The following is a 21,130-nucleotide window of genomic DNA, read 5'->3' on the forward strand; positions in this document are numbered from 1 at the left end:
TATGTCTCTACTGTCTATCTACCAGTCTGTATGTCTCTACTGTCTATCTACCAGTCTGTATGTCTCTACTGCTTATCTACCAGTCTGCATGTCTCTACTGCCTATCTACCAGTCTGTATGTCTCTACTGCCTATCTACCAGTCTGTATGTCTCTACTGTCTATCTACCAGTCTGTATGTCTCTACTGCTTATCTACCAGACTGCATGTCTCTACTGCCTATCTACCAGTCTGTATGTCTCTACTGTCTATCTACCAGTCTGCATGTCTCTACTGCCTATCTACCAGTCTGTATGTCTCTACTGTCTATCTACCAGTCTGTATGTCTCTACTGCCTATCTACCAGTCTGTATGTCTCTACTGCTTATCTACCAGACTGCATGTCTCTACTGCCTATCTACCAGTCTGTATGTCTCTACTGCCTATCTACCAGTCTGTATGTCTCTACTGTCTATCTACCAGTCTGTATGTCTCTACTGTCTATCTACCAGTCTGTATGTCTCTACTGCCTATCTACCAGTCTGTATGTCTCTACTGTCTATCTACCAGTCTGTATGTCTCTACTGTCTATCTACCAGTCTGTATGTCTCTACTGTCTATCTACCAGTCTGTATGTCTCTACTGTCTATCTACCAGTCTGTATGTCTCTACTGTCTATCTACCAGTCTGTATGTCTCTACTGCTTATCTACCAGACTGCATGTCTCTACTGCCTATCCAGACTGCATGTCTCTACTGTCTATCTACCAGTCTGTATGTCTCTACTGCTTATCTACCAGACTGCATGTCTCTTCTGTCTACACGCAGGATATCCTCCATCTACCCTCAAAAGGGTTCAGGTCTAAGACGATTCCCACGACCACCCTCTGCAGCGCGTGTCCTTGTGCACGCTCCTGTGCGCCAAGAAAAAGTGCACGGTGGACACATTGCTGAGGGGCAGACAGATGGTACCAGAAGGGGAAGGGAAAAGAGCACAAGGGTAGTTCTTCCACCGTCTTTCCAGGCACCATCCGACGGAAGTCAGGCAGTATTTTTCAAACGTCTTTCGTGAGGCGTCTGCATAAAACCACGAGGCTTGGGGCGGGACAAAGCTTTACAAAAAGTGCTCTTCAGCTTTTCATTGTTAACCAAAGTTTAGACAGCTCCCGTCATCAGTGTCAAAATAACAGATATGAGGGGGACGGGGGAGGAAGGGGGGAGGAAGGGGGAGGACGGGGGAGGACAGGAAGAGAGGTGTGGGCGGGAGGCCTTCAGAAAGTGGGAGGGCTTGTCGCGTTGGCGAGAGTAACGCTTCGCCTTGATATTTTAATCCCTCAAAAACCAAAGCGAGCTGTCAATCAATGTGCTATGAGTTACAGTTGACAATGGTGCAATGTAATTGGATGAAATAGTTGTCTGTTTATCTTAGTGCAGGCATGTGTCACTAAGTAATACAGAAGCAAACTTCTGGGGGCTAATACATAGAAAATACCTACATTTTCTAATGTAGGATTATTTACTTGATCCACATCAGTGGTTCACAAATCTTTAACAGTCATGTACCCCTTGGGACCATTCACATTGTAACCAGTACCCCCAGCATCACAGACATTTACACTTACATTTAGGGCATTTAGCAGACGCTTTTATCCAAAGCGACTTTGAGCAAGTACATTTGTCAGAAGAAAGAGAAACAATGATATATTGCTGTTGGTACAGTAAAGATATTCAAAGAAACAAGTGCCAAGCACTTTTTTGTTGAGAAGCACAATTGCTAGGTTGACCCATTCCCCATATACAACAAAGATAGCTAGGATAAGAAAAGACACAATACTAAGAACTGTAAGTGCCAGGCCGTACAAGTTATTGTATGTTGTACGGCCTGGCACTTATAGTTAGCATTGTGTATTGTGTAGTTTCTTATCCTAGTGTACACTCTCTCTCCTCTTGCTCTCTCACATATTGAAATAATCAACTATAGGAGACCCAATTTAAAGCTGTCTTACGTGGGAACGCTAAGTTTACCTCGTATATCAGACTGACACCGAGCCAACCTGACCCTCCACTGTGTCCACCTCAAGCTCATGAGCCGAGCCCCACTAGGGGGGGTTCATCAGCGGCAGCCCCCCTGTGGAGTAGGGGTCTGTGTGGAGGAGCGGGCTGGCAGCACAGAGCTAGCACTGCGGCTACTTGGAGATGGTGGATGGGTTGGAGGACAAGTTCGTAGGGATTAGCTCGCGCTCAATTATAGCAAGTCTTGGCTTGGCTGCACCTATTTAACATGCAGTGTATAACCAGCCAGCAGACGGAGCCTGTTTCTGCACTAAATGGGTTTAAATCCCTGTTGTTTACGGGTGTGTGTTTGTGTGTGTTGTGGAGTCAAGCCAACCACTAATCGAGGTCGGAACCGGACCAGGGTTCTCGGGTGTGAAGCTCCGATAGGGATGGACCAGCATATCCCATGTCATTCAACATGTGATAATGTCACCAAGACTATACTATAAGTCAGTGTTGTGGAATTCGTAGTCGGTAGCCCGTCGTATTTGAACAACACAAAGGAAGCAGTACATTAAACCATAGTTCACTGCCATCGTTTGCCACTGGCACTACTTTCTGTGGAGGTGTTTTTGGAGATGGGGTTTGTAACGGGCGTGCTTCAATTTAATCACACTGCAGAGGGAAAACAACAAGAAAGAGAGAGAAAGACCGCGAGAGCCCAGAGCGGGAGAGGGAGAGAGAGCGAGAGTAGAGAGAGAGCGAGAGAGAGAGGAAGAGAAAGGGAGAGAGAGTGAGAGCGAGAGAGACCGCAAGAGTGAGAGAGGGAGAGAGACAGAGAAAGCGGGAGTTAGAGCGAGAAAGACCACGAGAGCCAGAGCGAGAGAGAGAGAGAAAGAGAGAGTGAGCCCGAGAGAGACCACGAGACCCAGAGCGAGAGAGGGAGAGAGGGAGAGAGGGAGAGCGAGAGCGAGAATGAGAGAGTGAGAGCGAGAGAGCTGAAGGTCTTTTGGCACTGAAATGTCAGCCTGGCTCTAACATTGCAAATTATTCCTTTTACTTCTCTCCCGCGCTCAAAAGTATGCAATAACACCCCCTCCCGTGGCTGCACTGAACCGGTGTCCTACTCAACCGGCACATATGCGTCATGTGTATCTCTTTACTGCAATCCAAATGAGCATCTTTTCACGTAGGGATATTTAAACAAACAATGAACACAATAACTATATTTTACACACGGAAAAAGAACCTCTACAATTTCCTTCTGTGTCTGCCAGAGGCAGGGTTACTTAAGTGGCATGGATATAGAACCACCAGAAGGGGGGGGGGGAGAGGGAGAGAGAGAGAGAGAGAGAGAGAGAGAGAGAGAGGAGAGAGAGAGAGAGAGAGAGAGAGAGAGACAGAGAGGGACAGAGAGAGAGAGAGAGAGAGAGAGAGAGGAGAGAGAGAGAGACAGAGAGAGAGAGAGACAGAGAGGGACAGAGAGGGGACAGAGAGAGAGAGAGAAGAGAGAGAGAGAGAGAGAGAGAGAGAGAGAGAGAGAGAGACAGAGAGAGAGAGAGACAGAGAGGGACAGAGAGAGAGAGAGAGAGAGAGAGAGAGAGAGAGAGAGAGAGAGAGAGAGAGAGAGAGGGGGGGATAGAGAGAGAGAGGGGGGGATAGAGAGAGAGAGAGAGAGAGAGAGAGATGAGAGAGAGAGAGAGAGAGAGAGAGAGAGAGAGAGAGAGAGAGAGAGAGAGAGAGAGAGACAGAGAGGACAGAGAGGACAGAGAGAGAGAGAGAGAGAGAGAGAGAGGGGACAGAGAGGGAGAGAGAGAGAGGGAGGGTCGGAGAGGGGACAGAGAGAGATAGATTGAGGGATGGAGAAGGCATTACAGAGCGTGTGCAGAGCCGTATCAGCCTATTGTGCAACAATGTGAGCACAGCTTAATATTTGAAAAATGAACTGTAACCGAAACCTCATCTGTCATTGTTAACCAAAGTTTAGACAGCTCCCGTCATCAGTGTCAAAATAACCAAGATTCAGAGGACAGAGGAGGACAGAGCGGAGTACAGGGGGAGACAAGGGGAGGGGGTGGGGAGAGGAGGGGAGGGGAGAGAAGAGGATGGAAGGGAGACAAGGGGAGGGGGGCAGGGAGAGAAGAGGAGGGGAGGAGATTCAAGGAGAGGGAATCAGTGGACACGAGGAATAGGAGTGGAGAGGAGAGATGTGAACAGAAGAGTAGTGGAGAGGAGAGTAGTGGAGAGGAAGAGAGGGCAGTGAAGAGGAAATAAGAGGAGAGGGGAGCAGTGCAAAGGATTGGGGAGGGGAGGAAAGGAGAGGAGAGGGGAGCAGTGAGCAGGAGAGGAGAGGAGAAGAGAGGGGATCACTGAACGAGACAGTGAAAGTGGAAAGGATTGGAGAGGAAGAAGGGGAAAAGAAAATAGCAGAGGAGAGGAAGTAAAATGAGTAACAGGGGCAGGGAGGAGGGAGGAGAACAAGTGGGGAGGGGAGAGGCAAGGTGAGGAGAGGAGCGAGCAAAGCAAAGGACCAAAGCAAAACCAGCAAAGCAAAGGACAGAAGGGGGGCGAGGAGGAGAGCAGGAGAGCAGGAGGATATAACAAGTCTGCACGGAGGAGATAAGGGACCTCTAAGTGTCACTACAACACTACTACATTGATCTGAAGGAGAGAGAGAGAGAGAGAGAGAACAGAGTAGACACACACAGGATGTGAGAAGGAGAACACTCATTACACTCAACACAGTTCCAGAAGCCTTCCTGCGCGCATCACACCAGACTCGTGCGATGATCATTTACATAAATAAACACCAAATCACATAAATACATGCCAAATGAGCGGCTGCCCCGATAAAGTTCGCCTGATATCCACACTCCACGTAATAGTGTTTGTCTGGGCGGTGCCAGCGACCCAACCCCCTGCTGTGAGGAGTCAAGCGGGAGTACTAGGGCGGTGATGGATACACCCGCGTGGTCATGGGTAAACAACCTGTAACAGGCAGTCAGGGACAATGAGGATCCGTCAAAGTCACAGGCACATGGAAACGCGTGAGCCTGACATCGCCGGAGGAATCGCCAACTGCAATTAGTCTGGAACCTCTCAGCTGGTTTGCGATTTCCATGGGGGCGTCACCAAGGGGAGCAGACCAAAATGCCTCTGGACGCCAATGACTGTAACCATCATAGCAGCAAAACGGGTGACAGAAAAAAAAACCTCAGGGACATCTTTCTTCTAAACAAAACGCATTAAGTGCAGTGTTTTTAATTTTTTTAATGAAAATATACATTCCAGTTGTTTGATACTTTGTCATAGCTTAATCAACAGATTGTTCTACATCAGCGGCCACCATCTTTGTTGTTTTTAAAATGCGTGATTGGGTCAGTCTATGCCTGTGATTGGTCAGTTTATCTCGTAAGATAAAAATCTTTGTGTGGGAGGGGAATGGGAGCCAGACCTTATCCGCGCAGCAAATGAAACAGGAGCTTGCATTCGTGTTTTTCTGGGAACCAGGCTAGAGACGAATGGAACGAATGGGGCAGAGTCGCTAGAGGTTTCCCCTCTTGATGTAAATGGTGTGACGAGACAATATGAACGCACAGGGGCGGATGGAGAGAGAGGAGAGCGAGAGAGAGAGAGGGTTGAATGCACTGGCGAGGGGACAGGGCAGGGGCAGGGATAAGGGGGAGAAAGAGTAGGAGGGGTGAGTGAAATGTTATGTAGAAAATATGTCATATTCCTTGCTCAGTGGAAGACATACGGTCCTGAAATACTGTGCGCTGTGCACCTGCGCACGAGTGTGTGTACCTGTGTGTGACTATGAGTGGGTGTGTGCATATCCGTGAGGCCAGCTGCTGGGATCAGCAGAGCTTGACCTCCACAGGGATCCATCAGCCAGATAATAACAAGAGCAGGCCAAACACTGACTACACCGGTGTATACCCTGTATCCAGAGGGAGAGAGAGCAGGGAGAGCCATAGACAGCACAGGAGAGCATTGCGTACACATTTGTCAATTCTTGTCATGGCCTTGTATTATGGCCTAGGAATGGCCCTCAGCTTTCATTACGGCTAAATTGACCCATTAAGTCAGCATAGTCGACCCCTGCTGTTGATAGGTACTAGATTAGAGGCTCCCTACATGTTCCTGGTCCCCCTCTGCCCCATCGAATCATAATTCTCCCTCAGTATTAGTGTGTTGGGGTGATCGGACTTGTTGCCTGGCCACAATACAAATCTTCCAATTTCCAATTTTTTCCGTTGCATTTAAAATCTCTGCCCTTAATACTACTTTGAATATCAATTTTGGCTCCAATTTCAACCCTCACTATTCCTGGAAGGAGGGATCACCCAAATTGAGTTCCTTCTCACGATTTCTTCCTTGGTGATTAAGGGAGTTTTATCTTGCCCTTCGGGGGGGCTAGGGTTCAGGGTTCAGTGGGGTGTCATAAATATTTGGCCTGTAAGAACCTTGGAGGCTGTAACTGTGATGAAGGGCTATACAATAAAATGACCTGACTCGACCACCTGGTAGCGTCCCGGTGGACATAAAAGAAACACACACTGTTGTCGGCCAAAGCGATGCACTAGCAAGCTTGCCCCAAATATCAGAGCTTGACACACCACTGACCACAACTATTCAACATTACAATATTTTGTCAACGTTTTGAGATTTTTATCAAAAGCGACCACAATTCACATCTGGTATTACGTGAGGCTCATTTCTGATCCTAAGCAGCAATGTGCCCAGGGTCTGCAGACTAACCTCTAGAAGGCATCCTTGAGAACGAGTCCCTCACCCCCTACCTGTTCCCTAATGACGTGTATCTCAATTACCTGTAAATCTCTCCGTAGGCAAGCATCTGCTGCCACTAAATAACACGGGCTCCCCCCTGAATAATGTTATTCAGGGTGTTGTGATTCTAAACCACTGGATTTTCATGGTCATTTAAGTCATGATAACATGACTGTACTGTACCGCCCTTACAGTATGGATAAAACAGCAGGAACTGACATAAATACACAAAATCCTTAGATACGAGTCCCTACACCACGGGCCACAATAAATACCTTCCCTCCTGAGGCGAGGGGCAGAGACAGTGGATCAGTACCAGGCCCACGTCGGGACATTTCCCTCCCGGCGGCTGGGATCTATTATTTATCACAGTGTTGGTAGCGATGTGCGCGGTGAGACAAATGTCGTTTCGACCCGCCTTGGTAAGGGGGAGGGTTGAGGGGGGAGCTCCAAACGACGAAGAGGAAGATGCTGTATTTATAGCTAAACAGATACTTTGAGCAGACCACGTGTGGTGCGGCGTGCAGGGGTTGTGTGAACGGTAGGGAGGAAGGCAGGGGGGTGGGGAGTGTCTGTGTGTGTGTGTCTATGTGAGTTGGGCGGGGGGGGGGGTTTAAGATTCAGGAATTGAACAGCGTTTGGTGAGGAATCCTTCAGATACGGAGGGAGCCAGTTTAAGTAGGTCAGGCGCGCACGCACACGCAGACACACTCACACACGCACACGCACTCAGAGGCATATCCACAGTATGTGCGAGCACACGCGCACAAACACAAAAAGGAAAAGAAAATGAATGAGACACACCACATGAATACATTGAAATACTCAAACACAGCACAAAAGTATAGATGTATAAATATAGAATATATATATATACATACAAACATACATACACACACACACAAACATACATATGTATATAAAGACAAAGAATGGGGACAAATCCCGCCAAACAAACTCATGCATTCCCTTTGACGCCTTGTGAAGAGTGTGGGAATCTGTGTGAGTCACAGGCAGCAGGGAGCCCCAAACTGACAGCCCCGCTTGCTTCAACCGCACTGCATGGGGAACCATGCTGGTGTGTGAGTGTCTGTGCGTGTGCGTGTGCATGTGCGTTTGCGTGTGTGTGTCATTCCTAGACATCTAGGAAGATGACTAGGAGGACCAGTCCCATCTTAAGTAGTACTATCATGTTAATGTCAGCAAAAATGTTTTTCGAGGAAATGTAACGTACAGTGACAGGTAGAAGAGCCACACAGTCACATATTAGAAGAGTCATGCCTTCAAACACAGAGACAGATGCACACAAATATCCTGTTTGGGCAAAAAGATGGAGGTTTACGTTTAAGGAAGGCAACTTTGTCACCCTCTTTCAACTCTATGTCGAATTGTAGAGTAGTACTTATCAGTACAATCGACATAATGATCTGAAATCAATAGAATGGATTACTGTATATTAGTGAATTATGAGTCTGGCTACTATTGCTTACAGAGCATTGCAGAGGATATCCAAAAGCAACTTATGATGTTGCTTTTGATCAACATGCCCCATGGATCTTTGTTCATCCGTGTTTAAAAAGGGGGAGGAGTTTTCAGAGCACCGGACAGAAGATGGAGTGTGTGAAAGTGTGTGTGTGCGTGTGCGTGTGTGTGTGTGTGTGTGTGTCTGTGTGTGTGTGTGTGTGTGTGTGTGTGTGTGTGTGCGCGTGTTTGTGCGTTTGTGAACCTTTGACTACCAGTGACTTGCAGAAGCATGGAACAAGACATGCAAGCTCAACCAGTGTCACCAGGTTTGGTTGACTTACTTCCACGCATATAGTATATTTTTAAAGTAGCAACAATGTATATATTCAAATCTATGCAGAATATGGAAGAGGCGTATTATATAACGGCTTTGCAGAGCAAGTAGTTGCGTGGCCTATATACTCCACTAAATTCAACACAGTTAAATATACCAGCCGCACGCACGAGCAAGGTTCCTTTGACGAAGAGACAGCTTCACCATTGGAGCAAACCCAGCCAATTAGACTATTTAATTAGCATACAGGAGGTAACCATAGCAACAGCTGTCACCAAGCCTCTCGAGCTGCGTGCTTTCCTTCAGCGCCTGGTCACCAGACTTTGTTTCCTGCCGTCGTACTCAGCCTGCTCTGTAATGACCAGATGCCATTCGCCTCCCGCCACGAGACAGAATCAAAACTATTTGTGTGTGCGCGTGTACATACATGTGTGCGCATGTGTATGCCCAGCGTGTGTTCGCATATGTTAACGTGTCCCTGTGCATGTGCCAATTTATATGCACCTGGGGTCTCTCTGCGCATGTGTGTTTTTGTGCACGGTGTGTGTTTTTGCGTGTGTGCACAAAAATATTCATGAACACCGGGCCCTGCTTCGCTCGAGAAATATGTGGCATTTTTTAACAGATTGCATTCCATAATAATTCAACAACACGTTGTGTTTAATATCACATGAGGCGATCAATAAATCATCCCTTTGCAGGGCCTCCACAGAGCAACACCAGCTCATGACCGCCGTGTCGGGGAACCCACCACTCCAACCATAAACCCCAGTGGGGGACCTGTGGTGCACGGCCAATGTATTATGGATGCATCGATCGTGGTGTGGAAGGTAGAAGAGAGCAGGAGATACCTAGGGGGGGATGCAGGGGCATTTCTGCCCATTGATCTGACCCGCACAGGAGTCAGATCTCTGGTGTAGAGCGTACAGTGCAGGTGGATGGTGTGCGTGCGTGTGACTTTGAGGTTCAAAGAGTCAGGTTTGGGGAATACAACCCCCATTCAGCCACGAGAGTCTGTGGGTTGTTTGGTACTGAGTAAAAGCATGAGAGCTGGGTTTAGTGCACGAGAGCTTGTAAAGTGCACGTGAGCTGAGTATAGTGCACGAGAGCTTGGTATAGTGCACGTGAGCTGGGTATAGTGAAGGGAGAGATAGGTGAAATACACAGAGGCTTGGTATAGTGCACGAGAGCGTGGGTGTATTGCACAAGAGCTTGGTATAGTGCAAGTTGTATGAAGTACAACCAAGCATGACTGTATTACTGAAATACTGAGTTATTTAACAGCCAGAAGCCTAATGCTCTTTACTAATGAGTGAAGATGCGTAGTACACCAGCACCACACACACAATCGCACAAAACACCACACTTTCACAACAGAACACCTCCTTAATCCTCCCTACACAGCCACGTCTAGTGGTTTAATCTCCATTCCCAGCCAGACTAATTTTCAGTTTTGTCAGAGCCTTTTATTACTTTCTGGATTTGAACAATAACCTTCTCTCATCTTGCCCTCCTCATGGATCTTCTCCTGTAGCCCTCTGTGTGTGAAGTTATCTGTTTATGCCGACTCGTTCCCTCTCCTTCTTTGGCCTTTTTTTTGGTTCTGATATTCAGAATTTGTGTTGGGGCGCATAAACACACACACACACACACACACACCACACACACACACACACACACACACACACACACACACACACACACACACACACACACACACACACACACACACACACACACATTAGCAAGTGCAATAGATTGTGATTGTGTGTGTGCACTAAAAATGCTAAGGGACATTCTGTGTTGTGAATAATTTAGCACCAAGATATTAGGCTCTGATTCGGTCTCTCTCGCTCTCTCATGTACATGTTTATGAGTGTCAACAAAACACTGCCCTGTACACTACAACAAGCCCTGCCTTGCAGTGCATTTGCATCACCTGACCTGTAGGGCTCATCTTAAGAGCGGCTGCTGTTTGGATCATATGAATACTTTACTCTGTTATTCATTTATTCTATCTAGTGAATGTCTATTGTGGGAAATAAAAACTCACAGCCCAACAAACGCACAAATAAAACGCAAACACGCGTGTGCACACACACACACACACACACACACACACACACACTATTCCCCCTGATATTGCTGAAAGCATGCCATTTGAATCATTTCATTGGCTGGGTAAATAATGATGGAAAGCTAATATACTCCTGAAATGAATACCTTAGGGTGCGTGCACAAACACATACAGGTGCACACACAGACACACACAGCCAAAGCATACTTTTCTTGGTGTTTGTCCAAGGCGAGTTCATCAGCGTGTGTGAGCTGCGTTCGTAGCTTAGGCTTCTCCTTAGCCTCAATGACAGACTGGTGGCTACACTAACTACTAGAATGATGTCCAATGCCTCCCCAACCACACCCGCCACTCTCAACTGACACCCACACTTATGTACTGTCCACAAAAATTCTGTTTCACAACAGTTGGTCGAACAACTTTGTGTGAGTGTGTGGTCCGACTCTGAGATGGTCAATAGTCTCAAAACAAGACAAACCCATTTATTAACTTTAAGAACCCAATAACCGACCATAAACTGAACAACTCTTTCACATGAGTTGTGTTGATCATAGCCAAGTGTCCATAGCCATTAATAATTTGTTCACAAATGAACTACCTCCTATGAACTCTCTTGAATTGTACCCCTGAAAAAATAAATTCCAACTGTTTTTTTTTGGTTCATGCATAAGTGTGTGACATCTTTGCAATGGCTTGTTATCATGTGTTCACAGTGTACGACTGACATCCTGACTAACACTGACTTGACTTGTCAAATGAAGTTGTATTTGGCACATAAACACACACACACAGAATCTGACGCAAACCCACAATCCTTTGCACATATACACAATCACAGTCATATAAACACACTCTCTCCCTCCCTCCCTCATCCCTCTGTATCAAAACTCCATCGCTCTACCTCTCCCTCACGTCTCTCTCCCCCCCTCTCTCTCTCTCCAGCTCACCCTCTCGCTCTCTCTGTGTATCCTGTAATCTCTCCCTCTCTCTCTCCCTCTCTCTCTCTCTCTCCCTCTCCCAATCCTACACACACATACACAACCCTACGCACACACACATTCACAATCCTACACACACACACAAACACTCTGACGCAAACACACAATCCTATGCACACACACACAAACACACATATTTACAATCAAAGGCACACACACAGAGTCCTATGCACACAAACTTTCTCCCTCGTCTCTTTCACACACACACACACAAACACAAACAAAATCCCCCCTCCCCCCCCCCCCCCCCCCCACACACACAGGTCTCGGCGGCGTCTGCGTACCTCGACAGATGGGGGCGGGGAAGTCCCACACGGCGGCGTTGCCGGCGTTGGTGACGCAGGTGAGCGTGGCGTGGCCGTCCAGCACGTAGCCCGACACGCAGCTGTACTGCACGCTGTCGCCCACCGTCAGACGCCCGCCGCCACTCAGCACCGCCTTGGGGGGCACCCCGGGGTTACCACACGACATGCTGTGGAGCTCTGGGAGGAGGGAGAGGGGGGAGGGAGGAGGGAGGGAGATGAGAGGGGAGATTGAGCGAAGGATCAGATGGAGGGAGGGAGGGGTGGATGAGAGGGGGAGGGAGGGATGAGGTAGGGAGGGATGAAGGGAGGGACGAGGGAGGGACAAGGGAGGGAAGGATGAGATTCGGAGGGAGGGATGACGGGGGATGGGATGGGAGGTTGAGCGAATGATCAGATGGAGGGAGGGAGGGAGGGGTGATGAGAGGGGGGGATCGGAGGAGTGAGGGAGGGTGGGAGGGGTGGGGGGTAAAGGTGAGAAGAGGTGGATGGAGGGGGAGAGGCGGGGGGAGGGAGGGGGAGGGAGGGACGGATCAGGGGATGAGATGCGAGGGGAGGATGGATGGAGGGAGAGGGAGGGAGGGAAACATGAGAGGGATGGAGGGTTGGGGACGGAAGGAGGGATGAAGAGATGGAAAGATGGGGAGAGAGATGAAGGGAAGAGAAGAAGGATACATAGTTAAAACCCTGATACTGAATATCTTACAGAATATATTTATAGAATATTAATATTTTTGAATAAGGTTATTTAATGAGTATAAAAACGGATTATGTTGATTTGATAAAAAAAAAGTAGTATTGGTTAAGAGGATTGTTTTGTTGTGAAGAAATATCCACAATGCAGAGTCAAAGTAATACATTTTAGCTTTACTGTAAAACCATTCATCTTTGTCAAATTTCCCTCAGAACCAACCAGCATAGATATGGTCAGGATTAGTGTTTCAAAATGTCCATAAATAAAAAAGTGATCTCCAGAGCTTGGACTGGAAGAACCACTCACTCAGCACTGAAACAACAAAACACACAATACACGCATGCATGCTTGTGTGTGTGGTTTTGTTGGTTGTGCTTGTGCTGTGCGTGGATGTGTGAACATATGAGTGTGTGTGTGAGCGTGCATGCATGTATGTGTGTGTTGTGTGTGTGTGTGTGTGTGTGCGTGCATGTCTGTGCGAGTATGTGTGTATGTATGTTTGTGTGTATGTTTATGTGTTTGTGTGCGTGCGTGAGCATGTGTGTGTGTCTGCGTGTGTGAGTATGTTGGTGTGTGTCAGTGTGTGCGTGCTTGCATGTGTGTGGGGTTGCCTGTGTGTGTGTGTGTGTGTGTGTGTGCATGTGTGCGTGTGTGAGAGAGAGCAGTGTATGAGGGGAAGGTGATTGGGTGGTTTTTATCGGTACTTCCAACATTCCCATAAGATACCTCACAACCCTGAGATCAGTGGAGCAGATCACACACACACACACACACACACACACACACACCCTGCAAGGCCACTCTTATACTAGCATACACAATCATGCAAAAACAGCAAAGGATGCAAGGAAATGATCAAACGCACACATACACACACACACAATCAGGCCCACACACAACCAAAATACACACCCAACAAAACACACCACGACACACACCAAAAGACACGCATACAAAAACACACAGGCACAGACCCACACAGAGATAGAGACAGACACACACACACACACACCAACACACACACAGGCTATTACGAGCCATAAAGCAGGAAGTGGATGCGAGGAGAGGGAGCCACAGTGGTCTTATTGTTACAGCTTGATGGATACAACTGTAGAACTCTTCAGACACAAGGGGGAGAGGAAGGAGGGAGGGAGGAGGGGAAGGGCAGGGAGAGGATAGAGGGGTGAGGAAAGGACGGAAGGAAGGAGGAAGAGAGATGGAGAGGAGAGGGGTGGGGGTGAGAGGAGAGGGATGGGAGGAGAAGAGATAACGAGGGAGGAAGAGAGGGAGAGGGGAAGTAGAAGCAGGGGAGAGATAGGTAGAATATGGGAGACATGGGAGAGAGGATATAAAAGGTGAGCCGAAGGACCCGAGAGATAGATACATGGATGGAGGAACAGAGAGAGGAAAGGGAAGGAAAGCAGGGCAGGGGGAGGATGTATTTTCCTTTCTCCTATATGCTATCCACTTCTCCGCGGGGAGAAATGTATAGAATATAGGAGACAGGAAAGAGATGGCGGTAAAGAAAGTGAGAGGAAGGGAGTCTGGAGGTGGCAGAGGGAGGGAGTCTGGAGCTGGGAGAGGGAGGGAGTCTGGAGCAGGGAGAGGGAGAGTAGCAGAGAGAGGAAGGGAGGCTGAAGGGGCAGCCTCCCCCTCACTGAAGGTGAGGGGGACATGGAGACCGGAGAGAGAAAGAGGGGTAAAGGATGAGAAGAGGAGAGAGGAGTTGGATACGAGAAGACACAGAGGAGAGGAGGGAGGGAGGGAGGGAGGGAGGGAGGGAGGGAGTGAGGGCTAGGAGACGCGGGAGAGAGAGAGGTAATGGGGGGGGTAGTTGAGGAGTGGCTGGATGAGAACAGGTACACAAGAGTGGACGAGAGGAAGATGAGGCCGGGGAGGAAGAGGACAACAGAAAACAAGAGGGACTGCGATCTCTTCTTATTATCTCAGGATGATGGATAGAACGAGAAACCAAGTCTGACTAGGGGAGCAGACAGAGGGAAGGAGAGGGGGGGGGAGTTAAGGGGGAAAAAGAAAAGGAAAATATGCTTGGCTTTCTCCCCCTGGAGTTCAAGTTCTCTCCCTCTCCCTCTCTCTCTCTCTCTCTCTCTCTCCCTCTCCCCCCCCCCCCCCCCCCCCCCTTCACGTGACCTTGAATCTTGCTACCATGAATGCAAAATTGCACTAAAGTCATTTTTAAAGCATATATTTCAGGATTACGAATTTCGTCCTAACCGGGGACGACCAATGGCATTACATTTCAGAGCACATCCAAGACATCTACCAGAAAGTGGTATTTTTCTGTGTGTGTATTTAGGATACACACACACAAACGCACAAGCTCAGGGGTCATCCATCACCATGGCGACCCTCCGTGGGGTGCTCTTATTGGTTGTCGGGCTGGCCCGGTGTTGCGACCTGCTGGCATATCGATTTGGCGAGTCATTGTGTCCAAACTCAAGCTGTTTGTTATCACACACACACACACACACACACACACACACACACACACACACACACACACACACACACCACACACACACACACACACACACACACACACACACACACACACACACACACACACAGTCTCTGGTTCCGGGTGATATCACCACCCACAAGCATGTACATGTACCCACTGACACAATGACAAGGATACATGCCCACACACAGACACACACTGCCACACACACACACACACACACCACACACCACACAGTCAGGTCACATGTTATCAGACAGCTCCTACCACATCGTGACACTTATTTTTAATCCAAACAGTTAACCCCCCCCCACCCACCCACGCCTCTCCCCTGTTTCTCCTCTTTTATCACATGCCCCCCCACCTCCTCCTCCACATCCCAGAATCCCTTCCCTGTCACCACACCATATGGTTCTCCTCCCCATCCCTCCCTCCATCCATCTCTCTCTTTCTCCCCCTCCCTCTGTCTCAAACTCCATCACCCCAACCTCTCCCTCACGTCTCTCTCCCCCCCTCTCTCGCCGTCTCCCCCCTCTCTCTCTCCAGCTCACCCTCTCGCTCTCTCTCTGTGTATCCTGTAATCCGTCTCCCTCTCCCTCTTTCTCCCTCTCTCTGCTACCTCCCTCCTCATCTGTGTTGTCACTCTCCCCCCCTCCCTCCCTCCCCGTGCACAGACCCTTCCCTTCCTCCCGTCAGGGCCCTCCCTCCGTCTCATCCCCCGCTTATTCCCTGGCTTCCTACACTCAACTGCTCAAAGAATAACTAACATGCCATTCCCAGCCCTGCCTCCTCTCTCTCTCTCTCTCTCTCTCTCTCTGCGTCCTCCTTGGTCTCTCGCCCCATCTCTCTCTCTGCTACTCTAGCTCTCTCTGTCCTCGGTTTACCGCAGGCTCCAGCCGTCTCCGTTACATTTGTTTTATTTAAAAGCCAACTGCCACAGCCTCCTCTTCCTTTACCGCTGGCAGCCCCCTCTCTCTCTCTCTCTCTCTCTCTCTCTCTTCTCTCTCTCTCTCTCTCTCGTCAATGGTGTCTATTGGTCTCTCGTCCCCGTACCCACACTCCCCAAGGCCTCTCTCTCTATCCTCCTCCGCTGCTCTCTCTCTCTCTCTCTCTCTTTTCTACATTCATATCAGTCATCTCTCGCCCAGTACCCTGCATAGTTCCGAGCCCACTTGCTCCTTTGGACTCTCTCTCTCTCCGTCATTTTCTCATGCGAAACTATGCTCTCTCGCCCGGTCCCCAGTTCACCATAACCATGATTCCAGTCTCAGTTGCTCCATTCAGCCCGCCGCTTTTATGGGCCATCTGCACAACGATGTGCATCTGTCACACGCACACACACACACACACACGCACACGCACAAACACACACGCACCAACACACACACACAGGGACCTAGACACTCAGACACAAGCACACACACGCCTCTGCAACCTAGGCACACTTCTACACACACACACGCATGCACACCACACACACAGACACAGACACACAGTCATTTACCCGTTTCATAATTCCTCCCTAGATAAGCAATTACAGCGGAGGAGTCCAGGTGGAGAGAGAGAGTGAGAGAGCGAGCGAGAGAGAGAGAGCTGGGAGCATGAGGAGCAGTGACGGATGGGGGGATGAGTGAGGGAGGAAGAGAAGAAGAGAGAAAGAGAGATGGAGATGCAGAGCAAGAGGGGGAGCGAGGGAGATGATGAGGGAGAGGCAAGAGGAGGGGAGAGAGAAGGAGAGTAAGGAGTAACAGATGGAGATAGGGGGGGAGAGAGAGAGGAAGAGAGAGAGAAGGGAGGAAGAGAGTAAAAGAGTTGCAGAGCAAGCGGGATAGCTAGGGAGAAGGAGGAGGGAAGATGGAGGGAGGAGGCAGATAGAGAGGAACAGAGAGAGTGACATTGGGAGTGTGGTAGAGAGAGAAAGTAGCAGAGTAACAGAGAGCTAGGGAAAAGGAGAAGGAAGGATGAGGGAGATAGCATGAGAAGAGGAGGGGAGAGAGAGCTGGGGAGTATGAGAGAGAGAGAGAGAGAGAGAGAGAGAGAGAGAGAGAGAGAGAGAGATGGAGAAAAGGATGAGGCGGGGGTAGCACTGCAAAAGAGATAGCAATGGAGAAGGGGGAGATAATTGATGGAGAGGAAGAGAGAGAAAGAGAGAGAAGACAGATGAGAGTGAGAGAGAGAGAGGCAGGGAGGAAGTGAAAGAGAGGGGGGGGGAGAGAGAGAGAGAGAGCTAAGTGGTGAGGAAAAGGGAGGACAAGAAAAGGCAAGCTGACAGACTCCCAGAGACTTTAGTGAGACAGATGACACCGTAGGCCAGGGGGCTGGGGCGAGAGAGACCGGCTATGAACATCTGAGAGAGAGAGAGACGAGATGAGAGAGAGAGAGAGAGAGAGAGAGAGAGAGAGAGAGAGAGAGCGAGAGAGCTAGACAGAGAGAGAGAGAGAGAGAGAGAGCGAGCGAGAGAGAGAAAGAGAGCGAGAGAGAGGTAGACAGAGAGAGAGAGAGAGAGAGAGAGCGAGAGCGAGAGAGAAAGAGAGCGCAAGAGAGAGAGAGAGAGAGAGAGAGAGAGAGAGAGAGAGAGAGAGAGAGAGAGAGAGAGATAGGCTTGGGGTTTTTACACCACTGTCAGCACTACCCTTACGATGAATCCAAACAAATCAAAGTTCATACCGGAACGAACTAGATGCAGAGAATAAAGAATAGCGCCTGTTTTTAAGCCTGCGGTCGCTCATAAACACGGGGAGAAAATATGATTCCGCCCTCCCCCCAAAAAGCTTCTCTTTATATGATCCCTTTAAAAGACGGCAGGATTTACAAGGTCTTCCCTGGAGCAGGGACACAGGGGAGATGATTGAATGGGGGGGTACGTTGTGTTGATATACTGCCTTGTGCTACCCGCCGTAGAACTGTGTGACGTGATCGCTCAACCGCCTTCTTCCGGTCTTGCTTTTCCCTATTATGAGTTCTATAGTTTGTTTGTGAATTATTCTCGCTAAGATTGTTTTCTTTTTTGGGTTGTCTTGGGTTGTTGTTTTTTTTAACAGGATATTCAGAACTTATTCGGATATATAACAGAACATCTTCAAATCAATCCCTGAGCGTCAACACCAGTCATCAACATAAAGTTTGTTTCCGTTAATTTTTTTTCCAATTCAGTTCATTCAGTTTGTCATTTTCCTTGTTTGAATATTCAAAACCATGAGGACTCTGAGAGATGAGAAGAATAGAGCGAAAGTGTCAAGAGAAAATGTCCAGAAAGAATCAACCGAATTGCAAAAGGGTTGAATGGAATTTGAAATGTGTATTATGAAGTTTGGCTCTACTGGGGGAATTAGCAATGAATAAAATATGAAATAAATATGAAATATGAATTATATCAATCCAACATGAAAGGAATAGAAAAGACAGAAAGTGCCAAAATGAATCAAACTGAAAAGTTATAATCTTAGAGGCAACCTTCGCTCTCTAGCTCAGAAAACGTATTTGCTTGCACCAGACCAATAATAAAAATACATTGGGGTGGCGTGCTCTGTTGCCATGGCTCTAGGGAAACAATCAAGAATGCCAACAAGCAACTAGACAATAACGGACTGTCTTGTTAGATATATCAAATATTATAGTTTTGGACTACGTTTTCTAGGACTGGATGTTTTAAAAATATTCCCATGACACTTGGATGCAGCTACTTCTTGGATAATAATGGATATACTCCCCCCCCCCCCCCCAATCCCTGCCTGTCAATTGAACTAAAAGTGGATGCTGACTGCTGAGAGAGACTTAAAGAAATAGCTGTATATATATATATATATATATATATATATATACACACACATGAGAGAGAAACAGGGAAGGAGACATAGTTTTTTGTGCTTTCGCAGTGTAAATCTATGTTTTCCATGCCCATAAAGCATAGAATTGAATTGAATCGAGGGAGAGAGACAGACCAAGAGGGATATAGGCAGATGCAGAAAGACAAAAAGAGAGATCGAAAGAGATAGAGAATGAGAGAGAGAGAGTGAAATACTCGATGCGGTACACACTCCGCACCCCTATGACAACCACCACATGTCTGATCCCGCGAGCTTAGCAAAGCACAGCGGCAGAAACCCTAAGTCCGGGAGAAAGTCCCTGCCTCAGCTCTCGGGTTTGATTCCCTGTGGTGAATCCTGGGAAGAGAATCCCGCCTCCACAAGTCTCCGTTCAACAGCAGTCTGTACAACCCCTCACCCAGGGTCCCTGAGGGGAGGGCCCAGGATCAGGAAGAGCTCAACTCAAGTCCAAACCCCCAGGCCCCCCTGGGCCTGATCTACCTGAAATGGGTTCAGTTTCGAGTTGCCTTGAACGAATGAAAACGTTGAATGTACGAAGACGAGACCACGTATTCCACACGTTTGCTATTTCCTGTGAAACAACTACAAGGAAATGAAATCATCCAAAGCCACTTAAAAGGATTTGAGATACAGGTCATTGGATCCGAAGGATCAAGCAGCTGTGAGGATGCCTTGCTCATGGATGCCTGAGGGTATTTCTGCAGACATTGGGGGTCGAACCTAGAACTTTGTGGCTGGGAATCGACACCCTAAGCCACTACATCCATATATAGGTATCTGAATATACAGCAAACTATTAATGAGTAAACAAAATGGCTTGCATTAATTAATTAAATAATGCATGGATGCATGGATGAATTTATTAACGGATGATTGGGTGATGGATAAGACTGATGGGTAATAGCAATACTACACCCTTGCCTGCCAAATGACCCTAATACGCATACATAAGGACTACCGCATTGCCACATGTACTTCACGGCAAAAGAGCTTTTCGCAATGAAGACAATGTGATACCTTGCTTGAACCCCATTCGAGAGTCCTCCCATATGCTGGTGAAAGATCAACTACACAATTATGCGTCTCAGCGTCACGTACTGCTGTGTGAAGGGCAGCGCGTCGGGGTTGAGGCACGGTGTTGCGTAGGAGCCAACGTACTCCGGTCGGTGCTAATGAGTTGGTCCTACTCGAATGGGAGACCGTACGTTTTTGACCGAATATACAATGGCTCCAGATGATTGAGCTGCATATTAAATAATACGTTTCGAGATCCTTATCTTGATGTTTTTGTGCCTTTAAAATAGGAGGGAAACAGACTGGATGGATGTGGGCACACGGAGGCTTGAAGGCGTTTAATTAAAAGTGTTGGTGGAAATGTGCAAAATGGAACCATTTATTATCACGTCAATCACGAGCGGCCCGGTTGTTTTTCCAGATAATGACACAATCCTGCTCAATGCTCAACTCAATTATTTCACGCCATTGTTATGTCGTCTGCCACGAATGTTCTTCACACTATTAGCGTTTTGGTGTGCAGCTTACACTTGAGGGAGTGGATGTCCACAGGCAACGGTTTGGACGTTGACGCTGTCATGTTTGAGTCTCTTGGTCATTCACTCTGGAAGCATCAGTGCTGAGTTTCATGCTTAGATCGTGATGTTTTGTTTTGGCTTGTTCACATTATTAAATAACAGCGACGTCACACGCAGCACACACAGAAGTAAACACGGAGGCTGATAAGGTCAGGGATTACTGTTCCATTTCTGTGCAGATATGTGCAAATGCTCAGTGGGGTTGACAAAAAAATTAGATTCATATTGCGTTTCTTTCCCTGTTTGAATCGTAATTTCTAAAGCGGTTCAATTCATCGGATCAAAAGTGTGATTTGAATAACGCAGAAGCTAAAACTACAATATCCTGTAGGAATTGGTGCGTGGACATCAATGGCTTTCAGATCCATTCATCGTTGTGAGTCCAACTCGATTACTGCAGCGGATCAATTTAGCCTAAAAGTTTCCCAGGAAGCACAGCTTCCCCAGTATGAGATCAGCCTACAAATAAGGGGTTGAGGACACTGTGCAAAGTTTTGAAGAAATAACACAGCAGCACTAGAACTATTCAAGAGAATTACCCATACAGTGGATGAACCCTAAAGTGGGTGACGGATTGCCAGAAAACGAAAGAAGGTCA

The 21,130-nt window shown here is 47.9% G+C and overlaps 1 protein-coding gene across 1 annotated transcript in view; it reads right to left on the reverse strand.

Moving 5' to 3' along the window:
* LOC132451539 (CUB and sushi domain-containing protein 3-like) overlaps positions 1-21,130 on the reverse strand; it is a 243,589-nt gene that overhangs the window by 177,192 nt on the left and 45,267 nt on the right. The window contains exon 3 of the mRNA XM_060044079.1: positions 11,920-12,117. Within this exon, the coding sequence (XP_059900062.1) occupies positions 11,920-12,117 (198 nt within the window). The remainder of the gene's footprint in view (positions 1-11,919; positions 12,118-21,130) is intronic.

The sequence above is a fragment of the Gadus macrocephalus genome, chromosome 22 (assembly GCF_031168955.1).
Source record: "Gadus macrocephalus chromosome 22, ASM3116895v1".
NCBI classification, from domain to species: domain Eukaryota; kingdom Metazoa; phylum Chordata; class Actinopteri; order Gadiformes; family Gadidae; genus Gadus; species Gadus macrocephalus.